Source organism: Podarcis liolepis, assembly GCF_965112155.1.
Source record: "Podarcis liolepis genome assembly, chromosome: Z".
NCBI lineage: Eukaryota > Metazoa > Chordata > Lepidosauria > Squamata > Lacertidae > Podarcis > Podarcis liolepis.
The window spans coordinates 27,154,911-27,173,673 of NC_139570.1; the positions used below are offsets into that span (position 1 = coordinate 27,154,911).

The 18,763-nt window shown below is 42.0% G+C and overlaps 1 protein-coding gene and 1 long non-coding RNA gene across 3 annotated transcripts in view; both read right to left on the minus strand.

The window, feature by feature from the left end:
• The window catches only part of LOC310698370, a 758,866-nt gene that overhangs the window by 80,907 nt on the left and 659,196 nt on the right, over positions 1–18,763 (minus strand). Inside the window, exon 2 of the long non-coding RNA XR_014521466.1 lies at positions 16,086–16,137. This is a non-coding gene — a long non-coding RNA (uncharacterized lncRNA). The remainder of the gene's footprint in view (positions 1–16,085; positions 16,138–18,763) is intronic.
• Positions 418–17,476, minus strand: LOC310698296 (uncharacterized protein C8orf48). 2 transcript variants are annotated; one of them, XR_014521394.1, is made up of 7 exons: positions 17,328–17,476; positions 12,336–12,575; positions 11,155–11,280; positions 5,652–5,884; positions 3,947–4,099; positions 920–1,148; positions 418–849 (listed from the first exon to the last, which is right to left on the minus strand). XR_014521394.1 is itself a non-coding variant. In XM_083485378.1 (6 exons), exons 2-6 carry the CDS (start codon positions 12,538–12,540, stop codon positions 1,044–1,046), a joined length of 822 nt encoding a protein of 273 aa, XP_083341504.1. In that variant the 5' UTR covers positions 12,541–12,575; positions 17,328–17,476; the 3' UTR covers positions 418–1,043. The 2 variants fall into 2 exon arrangements, 1 of the variants encoding a protein (XP_083341504.1); XM_083485378.1 differs by having other exon boundaries at positions 418–1,148.

Below are 18,763 nucleotides of genomic sequence, written 5' to 3' on the forward strand. Positions count from 1 at the left end.
ACCTAGTGAATATGGAAGGCTTTTAGGCATCACTCCTGGTGGGTATAAGTTGCCCAAAACTCACTTCCATACACCAGCATGCTCAACATGCAAGCCTGGTAGACCTTCGTATTGATATTGGACATTAGCCTCACATTCTCCCAAACTCCCTGGTGGTACACTTAGTTCAGGTCCACCCATGATTGGTCTCATACATACAATATGTGGATAAGTGTATCCAGCAGCAGCAGACATTCTGATTTTGCTACACACTTCAGAGCTTTTATCCCTTGTAGAGACAGATAAACCTCTTTTCTTTGGACTTGGTTGGCATCCATCTGTCTCGAGAGACAATTATTATGTTTTTATTCTGCCCTTCAATCATATTCCCTGCACATTTCACAACAGGACAAAACAATTGACATTGAACAAAGCAAATGTAAGAATAGAATTTGAACATTTTATTCGAGTTTTGTCAACTGCTTTGTTCAACAAACTAACATTACTTTTTTAATATCTCTGCTTCTTGTCTTGGAATCCTCAGGGTAATGGATTAATTCCAGTTTATATTGTTAGTGTTTTTAGAAAGATAGAGAAAACCCACTCCATTTAACCTCTTCTGCTCTTCCTTTGGAACTTTCCTCTTGCTCCACTGTTTCTCCTTCTACCTGGGGCTCCAGCTTTCAATTTAAGCAGTGGCAGCAGACACAGACTGTGCAGAAACCTAATCTTCCTTATATCTCTCTGCCTTAAAAAAGCCATTTGTTTTCCTTACAGGTAGAAGCAACTGTGCACAGCTCCCAAATCATGAAAGGAAACTCACCAAAACCATACTTATGGCTTATCAGAATGATAATGAGAATAAACTACCTTTTATAATCTGAAAAAAATATTTAGTTAGAAGGCAGCATACTGCTCTGTTGACTCTGGGACAGGATGCAGAGTTGGACCCCAGAAACCAAATCAATCGCAAGGGGCATATCTGTCCAGAAAATAGTTTGTCCAATATATCCTGCATAGCTCAGTTTGTGCGGATTTGATCAATGTTCTAACCCATCTAGGTGTTATACTTTCAGACCTCTCTCATTCAGTTCCTGCCATATGTTCCTGGGATCCTCAGACAGCTTCGGAAGACATCTGTGTATTTCTCCAATGAGGGTGAGAGAATCCTAGAAGGAGAGAAAGATGTGATGAGAGGTTTTCCTTCGGACAAAAGCTTCTTGCCATTACTTTTTTTTAATGTAGTAATGCTTGCTATAGCTGCAATTTCCATGCATATGCCTTAATTCCAGAGTATGGAAGAACAAATGAAATTCTATTCATCTTTGCAGCATAATGACTAGGAAACTAAGCTATGAATCCAGAAGTCTCTGGTTTGAATCTTGTCTCTATCACAGGGATGGGGATCATGTGGCCCTCCAGATGTTGCTGGACTACAACTCCCATCATCTCTGACCACTGAGCCATGCTGGCTGGAGCTGATGGGAGTTGAAGTCAAATAACTCCTAGAGGGTAACTGGTTCACCATCCCTGCTCTTCCATGAGCTCACTAGGTGAGCTCTCAGCTTCAGTGCCCATCCCATCTGCAACATGGGACCAAGGCTCCCAAGAAGGGCCGCCACAAGCCCCATGAAGGGAACCCCTTCAAGTGCTGTCCTGAAACCCCTAGACCAAAAGAGACATGGACTGAATTAAAGACTGCTTGACCTTCTAGCTGAGAACTGGGAGGGAGGCACCCAGGGCCGGGCCTGGGAGAGACATCAGTAGCAGCAACACAGTGAGGACATCCTGGCCTGTATGTGACTGACATTTAGTCTCTTCAACAGCAAGAAGGTTCAGCTGCTGAATGGCATTTGCTGGAATGCTGGAGAAGAGCAGCAGTGGGGACTGACAAACTTTTCTCTGCTGTAGTGACTTCTGTATCACCATCTATTTTAATTATTTGAATATATACTGTAAGTTGCCTTGAGAACTTTGGTTAGTAGGCGGGGTATAAATACTCCTAAACAAATAAACAAACAAACCAATAAAACTGACTAAAGAGGGCTGCCTCAAATACAGCAACTAGATAATGTATACAAAATGCTTTGAGTACTGAAAGTATTTTATAATATTACTATCATGTAACATTCATGTACCGTGAATAATTCATGTACTGTTCATGTGTCATGAATAAGATACCAGACACAACATTCAGCACAGTGAGTTCTATTGAACACCCACTCTTCCATTAAATGTATGACTGCTATTCCCTACCCTGAGCACTCTGGATATATTGTGAAAGCAATATAAAACCGATTAAGCAAATACAGGTTATTATCCAGGACAGTGACATACATTTTGAGCATCAGCAAGAAAACACAGCGGGGAAATGCATGAGCAAACGAAGTTTCTATCAACAAAATCCCTGTACCAATGAGACAGAAAGGCTTAGTGGAAGAGAACATGCAGAGGGTCCTGGGTCCAAACCCTGGTGCCTTCCATTAAAGGTTATTCTCAGTAACAGGGCTAGAAAAGCCCCTCTGCCTAGAACCTGGAAGTACTGCTGCTAGTATGAGGACAGAAACAGACTCAAGTAGACAGACTTGGTGCATGCCAGGTTCATTTGTTCATAGACTGTGCCCATAGTAACCGTAATTGAGTTCTTCTTGTGTTCTCCATTTATATCTTGCAGACCGCTACTGCACTGATTGCAGTAGAATTTTCAGTGGGATGGTTGTGCTGGGGAAATGGTTAAACACTCCCTTCCCTGCACTTCTGATCATGATATCCCCCATCTGCAACTGGGGGTTAGGAAAAAAAGGAAATGGAAATAAAAGCAATCCTATTTGGAAACAGAACAGTTAAATTGGTTCCCAAATGGGGGCTTGGACCACAGAGAAGGAAAGGGCTGGAGCATCCCAGGAAATGTCTAGAGAAGTCTTCTCTAACCTGGTGCCCTTCAGCTATTTTGGGCTACAACTCCGATTAGTCTCCTGCTCAGCTGTCCTGGCTCGGCTGATGAGAGCTGCAGTCCTGGAGGGCACCACGTTCAAGGAAGGCTGCCCTAAAGCTATCAATACAGGCTGGAATTGGTAAGTAAAGGAAAGGTAAAGGAACCCCTGAGTCGTGACTGACTCTGGGGTTGCGGTGCTCATCTCACTTTATTGGCCGAGGGAGCCGGTGTACAACTTCCGGGTCATGTGGCCAGCATGACTAAGCCGCTTCTGGCAAACCACAGCAGCGCACGGAAACGCCGATTACCTTCCCGCCGGAGTGGTACCTATTTATCTACTTGCACTTTGATATGCTTTTGAACTGCTAGGTGGGCAGGAGCAGGGACCGAGCAGCGGGAGCTCACCCCGTCGCGGGGATTCGAACTGCTGACCTTCTGATTGGCAAGTCCTAGGCTCTGTGGTTTAACCCACAGCGCCACCTGCGTCCCTCGTAGAATTGGTAAGTACAGCAGTGCAATTGGGAATTTGCACATGGGGAATTTGCACAGCCATTTCACCAAGATAAAAAAACAAGAAAGCCAGTTTTTCTGAGTCCTGAACAAAACTTGCAAGCTGAACAGAGAGGAAACAAGGGGGATGTTTTGTTCATGAAGTTTGTGCAGTAAAGTAAAGTGTCAATCTTCCACATGCTGCAAAAGAGGAAAACAGAAAGAGAGAGCAACTGCATGCAACTGACAGGAACAAGGACCACCTAATAAGAATTAAACAGGAAAGCTTTGCAAACTGGAAGAGAGCTGCTTTCTTTTTATTCTGCTTTGTCTGCCATAAACCACTAACAAAAGGTTTGCATGGACACCTGGGGCTATCCAAAGTTTTGTAAATAAGTATACTCATAGAATCATAGAGTTGTAGAGTTGGGAGGCACCTGAGGATCATCTAGTTAAACCCCCTGCGATACAGGAATCTAATTCATCTATATTTATTTGTTAGGCTGTTAAAATGCCTCTCTCTCCACCTAAATCCTGACTTACTTTGGTATACATGTAGTCTTCCAACTTCTCTTTAAGTAAAACCTCTTCCATCAAGGCCTTCCATCGTCGGAGAAATGCATCATCAGCCAGCTCTGCCCTTTTCTTGGTGCAATGGGCACATTGTGAAGGTTGATGCATTTCAGTGTCTGCTACCTGAGAGCAAAGTAAGAAATAGCTATTAAAATAATTAAAATACTGTCTATGTCTAACTTTTATACATGCCATGCTCTCCAAGGCAATGCAAACTACTTAATGAAAAAACTTTCCCCACAGAATGAGATCAATAACCAAGTCCAAGTGCCTTTTTAAATTTACATTTGTTTTTCCCCCATGTAATACCCTGTGCAGTCAGACTACCTCTGTTTCACTTATTCTTTTGAAGCTATTGTATTTTAATGGCTGGTATGTACCCATCTTTTCCTGTAATAAGCAAACATGCCCAAAACTTTTGGCCACCGAAAGGTATCAAAAAGACTAACTTTTTTAAAAAGGGGATCCACTGGAAAGAAATCCTGAAACACTTATTAAGTTTCTGATCCTACACATGCTTGTTTGGGAATAACACAGTTTATACTTACCTATGAGCAGGCAATGTTAGGACTGCGCTGTAAAGTGCCCTGAGAATGAGGCAGAAGAATTAAAGCCTTTTTTTTTTTTTTGCAGGGCAAGAAACCTTTGGAAAACTGGAGGACAGATTCCTGCACAGTTCAAGTACATATTCCCACTTATGTGGCTTGTGAGGTTAAATGTTATAAGTCATGCATTAATGTGGGTTCACTACTGGACCAAGAATAAGCAAGTTAGGCTTATTTTACCAATGTCCTCCATATGAACACATAAGACCTACACATAAGATTCCTGCATAAGACAATCACATATCAAATTCTTGCATAAGACAACCACATATAAAATACCACAGAGCTGTTAATGCGTATTTACTGGGTAACACTGTGTTTTACACATCTCATCTATTCCGCCACATCCCTGTGAAAAGGAGGCCTCAGAGGACCTCCAGAGGATGTGGCCAGAAGACAGAACATCCTTCAAGGGCATCCCTGAAACTCATAACTGCATTTGGCTTCCCAATCAGACAGAGAATTGGGCTTGGGTTTTGCTGATCTGGGTACAAGTCCTCTTTTAAGGACACATTCTTATAGTGCTTTGGGGGCATTTAATCTTTCACACAAAATTGAATGAGCAAGACTTGGAATGAGCAATTTTTGCACTACCATCACCATCTTTTTGGAATCATGACATCACAGAGCACCCCTGCTCATACTCAAGAGTAGTCTGAAACAAAAAAGGCACTAAAGAAGAACTAGAGTTAATTACATTAATCACAACACAAATTTGCTTTGCCTCATTTTTAAAAAACAAACAAGCTCCCAATACCATGAATGTTAAAAAACTTTAAGAGAGCTGAGTTGCACTAATGTACACATTAATGTGTTTTGTGAGATCATGTGATGGTAAACAAAAATACTTTGGTTGAAATATGGATTGCATTAGTAATGCAAGGAAAAAACAAGCCCAACCTCATGTTTTAGTTTCAGTGCTAAGAAAAGAACTTTGTCATTTAATGACAATAATATACATAAAAGGATCAGTACCTGTCAAGTCTCAACATCTGTATTAGCAAAGATAATCAACATTTGCCAGGAACATTTCCTGGAACTAAAGACAGATCCATTCCTTCTTTTAGTACCTGTTTCAGTATCTCCTTGATATTTTTCAGACGGAGTCTGTTCAGTAGTTGATCAGGGACAGTGCAATTCAAATCAAATGTCAACGGCTTCTCTGAAGTGAATGCGTGCCTCTGTTCATTATGCTTGCTCCTCTTCAATGGCATTGGGCTTGGCGTATTATGGAGCTGATTTATTTTGATGGCACAAAAGGATTGTAGAGCACTCAGTTCTTCCTCAGATACCTCAATAATTTCTGTCAATATTGCACCAGCAAAAAAAAAATACATACATATAAATATGACTACTTGAAGAGGCAGGAAAAGATTCCTCCAACTCCCATCTGTGCAACCTGTCTTCAGGAATTAGTATTCCCACAACTCGGAGTGTACAATACGCTCTATGCAGACTACAAGCCTTACCATGAAAACAACTGAAAATAAATAGCCCTAGAACAAAGGGGGAAGCATGTGTTTCAAAAAAATAATTAGATGCTTGATATTACAGCAGAATTTGTGGTAATTAAAAGAAAATGGAAATGTGGTAAATAAAAGTGACACAAGAATTACCCTCAGTGCAGACATTAATGAAAACAGTTTCAGATAATTGCTTAATTTGACTCCTTTTAAATCAGAAATTACAATGTGCATGAGGAAAATACATGAAAAAATATTCAGAAAATAATTCTAGGCAGCTATTAGGCTCTAATCCAACAGATTATGTGTTAAACAGCTGGGGCTTTGGATGCATATAGATAATAACCAAAACAGCTCATCCATGGATGACAGATGAGAGAGGGCTTCTTTCTCCCATTCCTGAACAGACCACCAGTGGGATGTGGGCTTTTGCAAGAGGGCCACATGCTCACAGCCCTAGCTATGCTCAGCTGGGGACCTGTAGCTCCACAGGTGCACTGCTGACAAGTTTGGCAGTCCAAGCCCTGGGTGCAGGGTTTACCTGCCTCTATTTATGAGAATGGTATACCTTATTCGAACTGGGTATCTGTTCTGAAATACAAGAAACCTTTTTTTTTTTATAACAAACTTTAATACCTTATCCTCAATGTTTTTAGAGGGTAGCTGTAAGAAGCTCCTGTAGATAGCAGATGGTTTCTTTGTAATAAAGAAGAGGTGGTGTAGTGCCTCATGCTTTGTTTATATGTAGTCATTGTATTCTTTAATGGTGGGCAAGATAATCTCTAGGTTGATTTTAAGAGTCTCTGCTGATTGTTTAGCGGGGGTGGTGGTCCTCTAATTATTGTTGTTGCTGTTTTACAAAGCAAGTTGCAAAATTTCTAAACACTGCAATTTCTCTTAGAAGGTTGTAATTGCTTTCTGATTTCTTTTTATCTTATAAAGATCCTATGTATGTTAGATTCTTTAAAATTTTTATTTTCATTGGTCAACCTTAAATAAATTATATTCATATACAATGCTAGTGCTTTTCTGGTTTGTTTGTTTTTAAATGATATTCCTGCATTGAGGAGTTGGACAAGATGACTCTCAGGGTCCCTTCCAACTCTACAGTTCTATGAAAATGCTGAAGTTTCACCTGTCATTCATTGCGCAGACTTTTTACAAAATTTGTAAAAAAAGGAAACTAAAACTCTCCAACACTCTTTTTTATCTGCAACAACTGTGCAAAAGGCAAAAAAGAACTCCACAATCTCAGCAGAAGAATGTATATAATGTCTACTAACTACTGAACTGCAAACCTTGTCTAACAGATACTTAAAGCATCAAACTACAAAATTCAACTGCATCCCATATATTATATGGCTGCAATTGCAAGCTGCAGAGACTATTTTATGCATACAGGCAGCCCCCCCCCCCGTTTACGCACATTCAATATGGGGGCAGAGTGGGGTGTTTGCAGCCTTTTTCAATGGGTTTCAATTATACATTATTTCACCAGCACATGGTGCCTTCGAAAGTAACCTCTGTGTAAATGGCTACCTGTATTTGCAAGGAAGATAATTCTGCAGAAACGGTTTCCCCTCCCTTCCCAGTGAACAGCTGGTGCCAGGAGAGGGCCCAGAGGGTCATTTGAAAAATGGAATTAAAAAGAAAGCTATAGACCTTATCCAAGTAATGATCTGGTACAAGACCACTGAATTGAATGGGATTTACAAATAAGCCAGCCTATGTTGATTGTATTTCACATTCCTTGTACAGTGGTATCTCGGGTTAACTTTGCTTCAGGATGAGAACAGAAATCGTGCTCCGGTGGCACAGCAGCAGGAGGAGGCCCTATTAGCTAAAGTGGTGCTAATCTAATGTAAGGTGTTAACTTAAAGACATGCCCATATTGTACTCCTACTGCCAATGGACTACAGTGGTACCTTGGGTTACATACGCTTCAGGTTACAGACGCTTCAGGTTACGGACTCCGCTAACCCAGAAATAGTACCTCGGGTTAAGAACTTTGCTTCAGGATGAGAACAGAAATCGTGCTCTAGCGGCACGGCAGAGCAGGAGGCCCCATTAGCTAAAGTGGTGCTTCAGGTTAAGAACAGTATCAGGTTAAGAACGGACCTCCAGAATGAATTAAGTACTTAATCTGAGGTACCACTGTACAGACAGCGTGTGATCGAGATTGCAGGTCACTGTATGTATTATCCCATAATCTTTGCTATGTTTTCCTGGGCTTAGTGAGTAGGCCTTAATTATCCTGCAGCTAATCTTCAATTATGCATAAAAACGATTAAGAAGCTGTCCCTACCAATTCCAAGTGGATAGAACAAATTGTAAGAGGCTCTTGTGGCTGTAGATTCCAGCATTTATTAAAACCCAGGGATGCATTTTGGGGCTTTAGAATATAAAAGCATATGCAGTTATTTCACTGTTCTGTTACTGTTCTGTCTTCAAAGGAGCATTCACAAGATGCTACTGGTGTGATTAAGACTATATTGGTTGACCCAAACATAACACAATTTAATAGAGTTTTTGCTAGAAGATCAGAAAGCCAAGTCAAGGAACCTATGCTAACACTTTTGAAGGCAGAATTCTGTAGGCTGGTGCTTGTTGTCAAAGCTTTCTGTAGAGGCTTTAACAGTTAAAATCAAGATTTATGGGGTTGCCATATTTCAAAAAGTGAAAATCTGAACACAGCACAAAATTGTTTAGCTTTCTTTTTGGATGGGCAAAGTCATTTTTAGTTTTGCCCAAAGCTGTTGAACTTTTTCTGCAAAATCTCAAAAAAAAAGGGGGGGGGGTTGAGCTTTTTTTTTTTTTTAATGAAATTCGCCAAAATCTACACTTCCAACATGGACTCCCTTATGTCCAGATGTTATCGGACATTTTAGCAATTTCCACCCGGACGCTGTTTATGAGGGCTGAATACCAGCTATAACCAGGAAATTCCGGACATATGGCAACCCTAATAAATATACAATAAGCCACTGGAAATATGTCCACCACCAACAAGACACATTCCATGCAGCTAGTTCCAGTCAATCATCTAGCACAGGGGTGTGGAACTGGATTTCAATTTTTATCTCCTCAATCCTCTGTGAGGCTGCCAGACTGGTGACTGGGAACGGCTGCCGGGACCATATAATACCAGTCCATAAAGATCTACATTGGCTCCCAGTACATTTCCGAGCACAATTGAAAGTGTTGGTGCTGAACTTTAAAGCCTTGAATGGCTTAAGTTCTGCATGCCTGAAGGAGCATCTACACCCCCATAGATAGTTCAGCCTGGACACTGAGGTCCAGCTCCAAAGACCTTCTGATGGTTCTCTCTCTGTGAGAAGTCAAGTTACAGGAAACCAGGCAAAGGGCCTTCTCAGCAGTGGCTCCAGCCCTGTGGAATGTCCTCCTGTCAGATGTCAAAGAAATAAACAACTATCTGACTTTTAGAAGATATCTGAAGGCAGCCCTGTATAGGGAAGTTTCTAATGTTTGATGTTTTGCTGTGTTTGATGCCTTAATTTGATGGAAGCCACCTATAGTGGCTGGGGCAACAAAATTAGATGGGTAGCATAATAATAATAATAATAATAATAATAATAATAATAATAATAGTTATTGTTATTAAGTTTAGCAGTCGGATGGAGTACAATGATAACATGTGAGCAGAGGCATAGGTAGGGGTGTGTGGGAGCAGGGCACACTGGGCACCACAGTGTGGGGGGCGGCACTTACCACGGGGCCTGCCCGAGCCACTTGTCTCTTCTGGGAGTGATGCGGTGGCTTGGGCGCCTGCAGGCTGTGCGCTGCCCGAAACAGCAGCATGGGGCTTGTGTCTGCCCACACGCACCGCCCTAGGTAACCGAGCTACTAGCTACAACACTGCATGTGAGCTGTTTTTTGCCCATGCAAACCAACTTTGGCCCAGCCATGTCCTTACCTGCCCTACCTTAAGTAATATATGATGTCAAGTGAAAGGCCAGCAGGCATGGCTTGGCCAGAGGTTCCCCATCCTTGACCTACCAGCTGCATTTGCATCAACTTATTCGCTTGAATCATTGCTTCAAATGCACACACTTAAACTTGGGAAGCACCCAAATGCTATGACGAAATAAAAATGCAAAAACTTCCAAGAATGAAAACAGCTAAAATAGTCACACTGTATCACACAAAGGCCTCCTCACAAAGCAGCTGAGTTAAGGGCCAAAAGACCTAAAAGCCAATAAGGGCAAGACAGGCATGCACTGTGTGTGCATATGTTCCAACTTCATTCCCTGGCAATTCCAATTAATTTTTTTAAGCATCTCTGGTTGTTGGACATTTGCCTGAGACCTCTGAGTAAACAATTTCTATGACTGTAACTTGCTTTAATCTGTTTTTACATCTTTGTATGCCACCTTTGCACAGTTCAAACCATGCTCAAGACATGAAAAAATACGTAACTACAACATAACAAAAATAGTTAAACAATACCTAAAATATTTGAAAATACACAACCAAACTAAACAATTTCCAAATAAATCACAGTATCTAATATAAACATACAAAAAACTCACAGTGACACCTCCCCCCAACAAAAACCACTAAACAATATCCCAGCCCAAAAGCCTCAGCTTTTTTCAGTCAGGGCCCCTACCTCCCAGGCCAGATGGAGGAGGCTTGCAAGGCAGGGAGCAGGTCTTCCAGAACTCACTCTGACATGGTTTTTACTAGTGTGTTGTAATGTACCCTAGAACCTTAGGGTGAAGGACAGATTAGGAATAATGGTGGTGGAGGTGAGTCACAATCTACTGGGCAGATTCACTCCCTCCCCCTTGCCCAAAAGACACCAGGCCCACAAATTATTTCAAAGAACTGAAGCTGGGGAATTTGAAAAGCAGAAAGAGGATGCTTATCAGGGGAAAGAAGGAAGTCCCTGCAAGCTTCATTGAGTTGTAGTGGTGGCCTAACTTAGAAATTATGTTCAAATCCTTTGCAGGGAAGAAGAAGAAGACTGGAAGTGAGTACAGACTGTCCAACAGTCAAATGGACTACACGAATGAATGAATGAATGAATGATTGATTGAATGATTGATTGATTGATTGATTTACAAGTCACATCTAAAAATTGACTCACTGTTAATTGGTTCGATGGCAGGTTTAGCTAGCCGAGTGCTAGCCTTGTTTTCTTTCAGGAGACTGATCCATTTTCTAGTTAAATATTCTCTTACAACTGCAGATTCCAAAACTTCTGATTTTTGATCTGGGGGGGAAAAGGCAATGTATGTAGGAGGACAGTGTTGGAACAGAGTAAAACATGCACACACACACACAAAGGAGTAATAAACAGGCCTTCACATGGGGCAACTTTCCTGTAATGTACATGCCCTGGAAATCACAGGAATCAAAGAAGGAAAGCCACCTGACATAGAACCAGGTGCAGGTCCAGTTTAGCCCCCACACTTCTTATATTCATATTCATTCCATGCACAATAGATGTTACGCTCAATTAAATGTACACAGGATGAACAGTAGGGCTGGAATCCTATGCTCTCCTTAAATTGAGTGCTGGTGAACTCATTAGGGCTAATTTTCTGCGTAAATATACTTTAGATGGCATGTCATCCACTTTTCACATTAATGCTTATACAGAATAGCTACCACCTCTTGCCATGTCCACCCTTCCCTGCTGCTGCAACACATGGGCATGCAGCCACTGTTAGCCTGGGCTGAATGGTCTGGCTGTACAACATGAACTGAGAGCAGGCTTGTATGAGGAAAATGTGTGTAGATCCTTCTGCACTGTTTTGCTCAAGTAGTTATCACTGGTGTGAAAGGATGGCACAAGTACAGAACCTGAAATGGGTGCAGGATTCCTCAGCTTTTCCTGTATTAGTTGCCTCCTACATCTCTGCCTTTCTCTTACATTAGCAGAAAACTTTGTCTCTCTAGCACAATTGTCCACAATTGTCACCCTAGCAAAGGGAAGTTAGTGATCACCTGCACTTACTCAGGTGAACCCAAGACATATGGAAGATGGGAGGTCTTCCTACCATCACCACCACTAAACATCTACACTTCCTCCTTGGCGCATAATGCTTCCTGTACAGTATTGCTAAGTGTCTTCAGCAAAAATAACATTCTGACCTGGTAAACCAGTATTCTGAGTGTTCTGCTGTGAACACTGCAAATGACGTTTCCCTTTCTCTGTCTTCCCCCCTTCTGCTTTCCTTTGCATTTTTGCTGATCTAAGTCTCCTCCCACTAATCATAGGATTGAATGAAGAATTGATAAAAATGCATAGGGAACCTAACACACCTTCATCATTTTGACTTGATGATTGCCATATGCTTTCAGACAGATCCAACACAGCATGGCATTCTGACTCCTCTCCAGAGGAATAAGATTCAAATGGGTCATTTTCATATTGTCTGTAGGTTTCCTCCTCTCCTTCACTGAAAGATGTAAACGTATCCTCTGAATAGTCTGGGATGGAGCTGCTGCAATGCCTCCTCAGGTCCATCTGCTCTGATACATGTGTCCCAGAAGGATGTTCAACTAAAAATAATCAATGCAAAATTAATTATAGATGTAATACTAGGGAGCTAATAGAAAAATATCACTCTGTACACTGTCAGCACAACAGTCAACAATGAACTCTGAATATTAGTCTGAAATGCAGCAATACCACCAGTGATTAATTGCACAATCCCCACATTTATGAATAAAATCCAAGAGGATAACCATGTTAGTCTGTTGTAGCAAAAAGTAAAATAATAAGTGGCATCTTAGAGACTAATGGCTGCATCCAAATTCACACTCAAAGCAGACCCATGGAAATTAATGGATCTGTTAGTCACATTCATTAATTTTAATGGTTTTACTCTCAGTATGACTAACACTGGGTACAAACTTAAGGCTACAATGCTGTGTGTGCCTGGGAGTAAGGCTAACTGAACTACAATCTATTTATTGTGACCTAAAAGTTTTTGAGGATTACTAGTACACAAAAGCTTGTGCCACAATGCAGTCATTATTTGTTTTATGAAATGTTATACTCCAATTTCTCTTAAAGCAAGGCTTAATGTAGCTTATTAAAAAAGTACCTAACACATGTGAATAACCACCCTCCCCTCCAAAAAAAAAAAAAAAAAAGAGCACAAAAAAGGAACAGAAGGAGTAAAATTACAGTGGTACCTCGGGTTATAGACGCTTCAGGTTACAGACGCTTCAGGTTACAGACTCTGCTAACCCAGAAATAGTACCTTGGGTTAAGAACTTTGCTTCAGGATGAGAACAGAAATCACATGTTGGCGGCGCAGCCGCAGCGGGAGGCCCCATTAGCTAAAGTGGTACCTCAGGTTAATAACAGTTTCAGGTTAAGAACGGACCTCTGGAATGAATTAAGTTCTTAACCCGAGGTACCACTGCAATTAATCCAGAATGCGGCAGCTAGATTGGTGACTGGGAGTGGCCGCCGGGATCACATAACACCAGTTCTGAGAGATCTGCACTGGCTCCCAGTACGTTTCCGAGCACGATTCAAAGTGTTGGTGCTGACCTTTAAAGCTCTAAACGGCCTCGGTCCTGTATACCTGAAGGAGCATCTCCACCCCCATCGTTCAGCCCAGACACTGGGATCCAGCGCCGAGGGCCTTCTGGCGGTTCCCTCATTGCGAGAAGTGAGGCTACAGGGAACCAGACAGAGGGCCTTCTCGGTAGTGGCACCCGCCCTGTGGAACGCCCTCCCATCAGATGTCAAAGAGATAAATAATTACCTGACATTCAGAAGACATCTTAAGGCAGCCCTGTTCAGGGAAGTTTTTAATATGTAACGCTGTACTGTTTTTAACACTGATTGGGAGCAGCCCAGAGTGGCTGGGGAAACTCAGCCAGATGGGCAGGGTATAAATAATAAATTATTTATTATTATTATTATTATTATTATTATTATTATTATTATACCACTGTACTGGCACTGAAAGCACAGGTAAAAAGAAGTTTGCCTGATACTGAAAAGACAGTACGTAATCATAACACCAGACAAATTTGCTTGGCATTGAATTTCACAACTAGGGCACCAAGGCCATTTGGTTCTTACAGAATATGACAGTAACTCAGGTATCCCAGTCTCAAGCCATTTAGGTTCAGTAATTTTGAATCAAAAACAGTATGGCAGCCAATGTATATCCTAAGAAGTTGTGAAATACATTTTAGATGTATACTCTGCCCTACAAATACATTATCAAGGCAGCTTACAATAAAATATTTAAAGCATGATACAACAATTAATGCATTAAAATAAGCAAAACACAAAACAGTAACCCTATTAAAGCAGCACCCCATAAATAAACCATAAAAGTGAAGAGGTTGAAAAGCTTTAAAGCCTGTGAAAATTAAGAGCCTCTGCCTAGTATTAGGAAGATATCAGAGTGAGTGACAATAGTGTGAGTCTTTTGGGTGAGAAATTGCTGCATGCTCCTCGTCAGAAATTGAAATCACACATGCGAATACAAGTGATATTCACTATCATTGTTTTTTTACTCTGCAAACTTTACATAAATACTTAGATAAAACTTTTAATTAAAAGACACAGTAACCCTGGAACATCAATAGGGAATTGCCTGTCCACACTAAACAGGCTAATGCTGCAAGTATTATTATTTTTATAAAAAAAAAATAATGGTCACAGATAAGGTCTGGAAATACATGGATGAGTAACAGAGAAGCATATAATAAAAGGTTTCGTATCACTTGAACATATTTTCAAGTGACAGAGCACTCAGAGCAGTTTCCCATCTCTAGCTTTAAAAAAGATGTATTGCTTAATACAGTGGTACCTCAGTTTACGAACTTAATTGGTTCCAGAAGTCCATTCTTAAACCAAAACTGTTCTTAAACCAAGGCACACTTTTCCTAATGAGGCCTCCCGTCGCTGGTGCCCTTCCACCGTTCGGATTCCGTTGTTAGACCAAGGTAAAGTTCTCAAACCAAGACACTATTTCCGATATTGCGGAGTTTGTAAACCAAACCTTTCTTAAACCGGACTGTCCTTAAACCGAGGTACCACTGTACTTATAAATCCTACAAGCCCAGAAAAATTGGCAGGTACTTTAGATTCTATTTTGTTAAGCTTTTTTTCTTTACAGAGACAGACCAGTATCAAAATAAAAGAAAAAATCCACCACCACAAGCAAAACAATTAACTCCAGCAGGGAAATTCCTTTTTCTGTAACTAAGATCAAACTGCCTCTAGTACACATTGGCATGATAAAAATTACATATTCTATAAGAAATATTTGCACACTGATAGCCTAATTTTAAAAGCAAAAAACCTTCATACATAAAGAAGCAACCCTCTAAAAGAATTGAGATGATAAGGTCCCATATTTTTTAAACAAGCACAAATGCATTTTACTTCAATGATGCTATCAGGACTATCATGTATCCATAAGGTACACTGGATAAATGCTCTTTTATTTTATTTAAGCACCCAAGCATAGTTTAGCAGCGAGGCAGAAATTACCTTCTGTCCATGTTTAAAAAGGACCAACTTGGCATGTTCCTGACAACTTCAGGCAAGTTTATAGTCGGGAACAAATTAGAATACTTGGGTGACTTCAGCAGGCAATCTAAATTCAGGCTATGGCAACAAAGGGACAGGTGAGATCTGCACAGATGCAGTTACATATCCTGACAGCACATCCTGATGCTTCTTCATTCAGAAGCAAATTCTGTTGTGGTCAGTGAAGCTTATTCCCATGTGTATTCAGGATTACGTATTGTTTTGCCTAGGACTTGCCGATCGCATGGTCGGCGGTTCGAATCCCCGCGGCGGGGTGAGCTCCCGTCATTCGGTCCCAGCTCCTGCCCACCTAGCAGTTCGAAAGCACCCTTAAGTGCAAGTAGATAAATAGGTACCGCTTTATACTGGGAAGGTAAACGGCGTTTCCGTATGCTGCTCTGGTGCCGGTTCACCGGAGCAGCTTCGTCACGCTGGCCACGTGACCCAGAAGTGTCTGCGGACAGTGCTGGCTCCCGGCCTCTAGAGTGAGATGAGCGCACAACCCTAGAGTCTGTCAAGACTGGCCCATACGGGCAGGGGTACCTTTACCTTTACCTATTGTTTTGCCTGGGAATAAGGACTAAGAGTTAGGTCAACAGCTTCACAGACCACACATTTAAGAGAAATCGTATATATCAGGAACACCATAGAAAAAGCCTGCAAACACCACAACTGCTCCCTCCAAACCTCCTTGCTCAAACTCCAACTCTCCACAAGTCTCAAAGGTACTGGTGCAAGGGCTCTCAAGATTGCGCGTGCAAAGGATTGCTAGGCACTTTCTCTTGTGTTGTTTTGTTGTTGTTGTTTTGCTGTTTTCTCACTCTTTTGGAGTGCCACTTCTGGGTTCGTGGTGATGCGTGCATGCACAGTGCCTTTAACACACATAAATGGGTAGTTGCCTGTACAGAGCTGTTTTTAACTGAATACAGTGGTACCTCAGCTTAAGTACTTAATTCGTTCCGGAGGTCCGTTCTTAACCTGAAACTGTTCTTAACCTGAGGTACCACTTTAGCTAATGGTGCCTCCCGCTGCCGCTGCACCGCCGCTGCACGATTTCTGTTCTCATCCTGAAACAAAGTTCTTAACCCGAGGTAGTATTTCTGGGTTAGCAGCGTCTGTAACCTGAAGCGTCTGTAACCTGAAGCGTATGTAACTGGAGGTAGCACTGTACAAAGCATTCTGAACCTTTCAAATACGTGATCATGATAACTATTACTATTCACCACTCATTTCACATTGGACCTATGAGAAAAGGGCCACATAGTTCAGGGGCAGAGCTCTGCATTGCAAAAGGTCTCAGGTTCAAAACGCAGCATCTCCAGGAACAGACCCGTGCTTGAAACCCCAGGGGGTGGGGTGGACACTGCCAGATGGTGAACTGTAGAGGGTAGATAACTCTGAGGTAGATGGGCCAACGGCCTAACTCAGCACTCCTATGTTTACAACACCCCTGTAAGGTAGACCTGTATTAATAAAAGCAGCCACAGCCGATAAAAGCTGGGCAGCTGGTTGCCAAGCAGCTGCTACATCCTAGCACAGCGACGCAGAGCTAAATGATAACTCTGAAAAAAGGGGGAGCGTTCGTGACTAAATCCTCTCTTCTTAAATGCAGGAGGGGGGAGACACCATAAGAAGAGGGGGGGAGTAGGCGTTTTGGGCCTCCTTTTCCCAAGACGAGGAAACGCCAGAGATAGACTGGCTACATGCACTTGTTTTCAAACCCCACCCCCCCGCTAACCTCTCACCTAAATGCAGTTTGACTTTGAATCAAAGCCCAGCCCGCCTCGCTCCCTGTCGAAGGCCGCTCGCTGCAGTTGCCATGGCTCCCGCGAGGCAGCAGCGGGTGTCACGCTCTTAACTTCCCTCCCGCTCACGTTGCCGTTGCTCTCGGGTTCTGCTTAGAGTGGTTGGTTTGCATCTAGGTCTGATGTTTCCTCCCACCCGCATTCAGCGCGATCGTCCTTTGCAGGTTTTGGGGTTGCCAAGCAAGACACAATTTCACCTGCCCTAGCCAGAATCCCACCACAAATAATTTGGAGCGATGTCGTGTGTGTGTGTGTGTGGTGGCGGCGAGACATTTATGTAATGTAATAGGAATATTTAAATACTTAATTAGAGCAGGCGGTCTGCACATGTCCATAGGGACTTTTATTAGAAGGGGTTTCCACACACCCCCATCCCAGGGTGGATGGCGGAGCAATCAGCACGTGCTCAAGGGGGGTGGGTTGTGTTTTTAGGTTCATTTTACTAAGCCATAGCTGTCAACTTTTCCCTTTTCTTGCGAGGAATCCTATTCGGAATAAAGGAATTTCCCTTAAAAAAAGGGGAAAGTTGACGGCTATGATGGTAGCTTCATTCACTGAAGAAAGGTCCTCTGCTTATGGCGCAGAGGCAAGCAGATCACGGTGCTAGAGGTTTTTTTCAAACAAAATTGGACAACATCTGTAAGTGTCTTTCACTTTCCATCAGCAATCTTAAGGGAACCAACAGCTGTGGCCTTTTTTCAAAACGAGAAATGCTATTTATTTGAAATAGAGGCGGGAAAGCCTGGCTCTGAAAATGAAGTTAGGATATTATTCAGACATTGCCACCTCTCTCATTTCACAAATGGAATCAAAGGCGCTCTTGTACACTCGTGTATGAGGTTGCTACTAGTCCACAAAAGTTTATTCTTAACAATGGCGGCAAACGAGGGCAAGGTAAGCAGATCACAAGTAAACAGGGATAAGACATGAAATTGCCTAATGCTGCAAAAGCACATAAGCTAAAAAGGGCTTCACATATTCCACACACATGGGACAGAAGGCTTAAATTTTAATTTACAGAATCAATCCATCTCCATCAATGCTGTAATAAAAATGTGTTATGTCTTTCAATACCCCAAGGTTGGCTGTGGCTACAGATAGATGTGACCAACCCACACTCACACATGTGCTCAAGCAGGAATCAGGGTATTTCTGACAGGATGATTAGAGCAGGAGAATGTTGCATCCCCATCTGTAGTGGGTGTGGCCTAACAGATGCGCCTTCTTTCCAGTACAAATGACCATCCTCTTTCTTGGTGTGTGGGTCACTAGGAACTGGTTGGAACTTTAGTCTTGCCTGTGTATTATTTATTATGCAGTGGTACCTCAGGTTACAGACGCTTCAGGTTATAAACGCTTCAGGTTACAGACTCCGC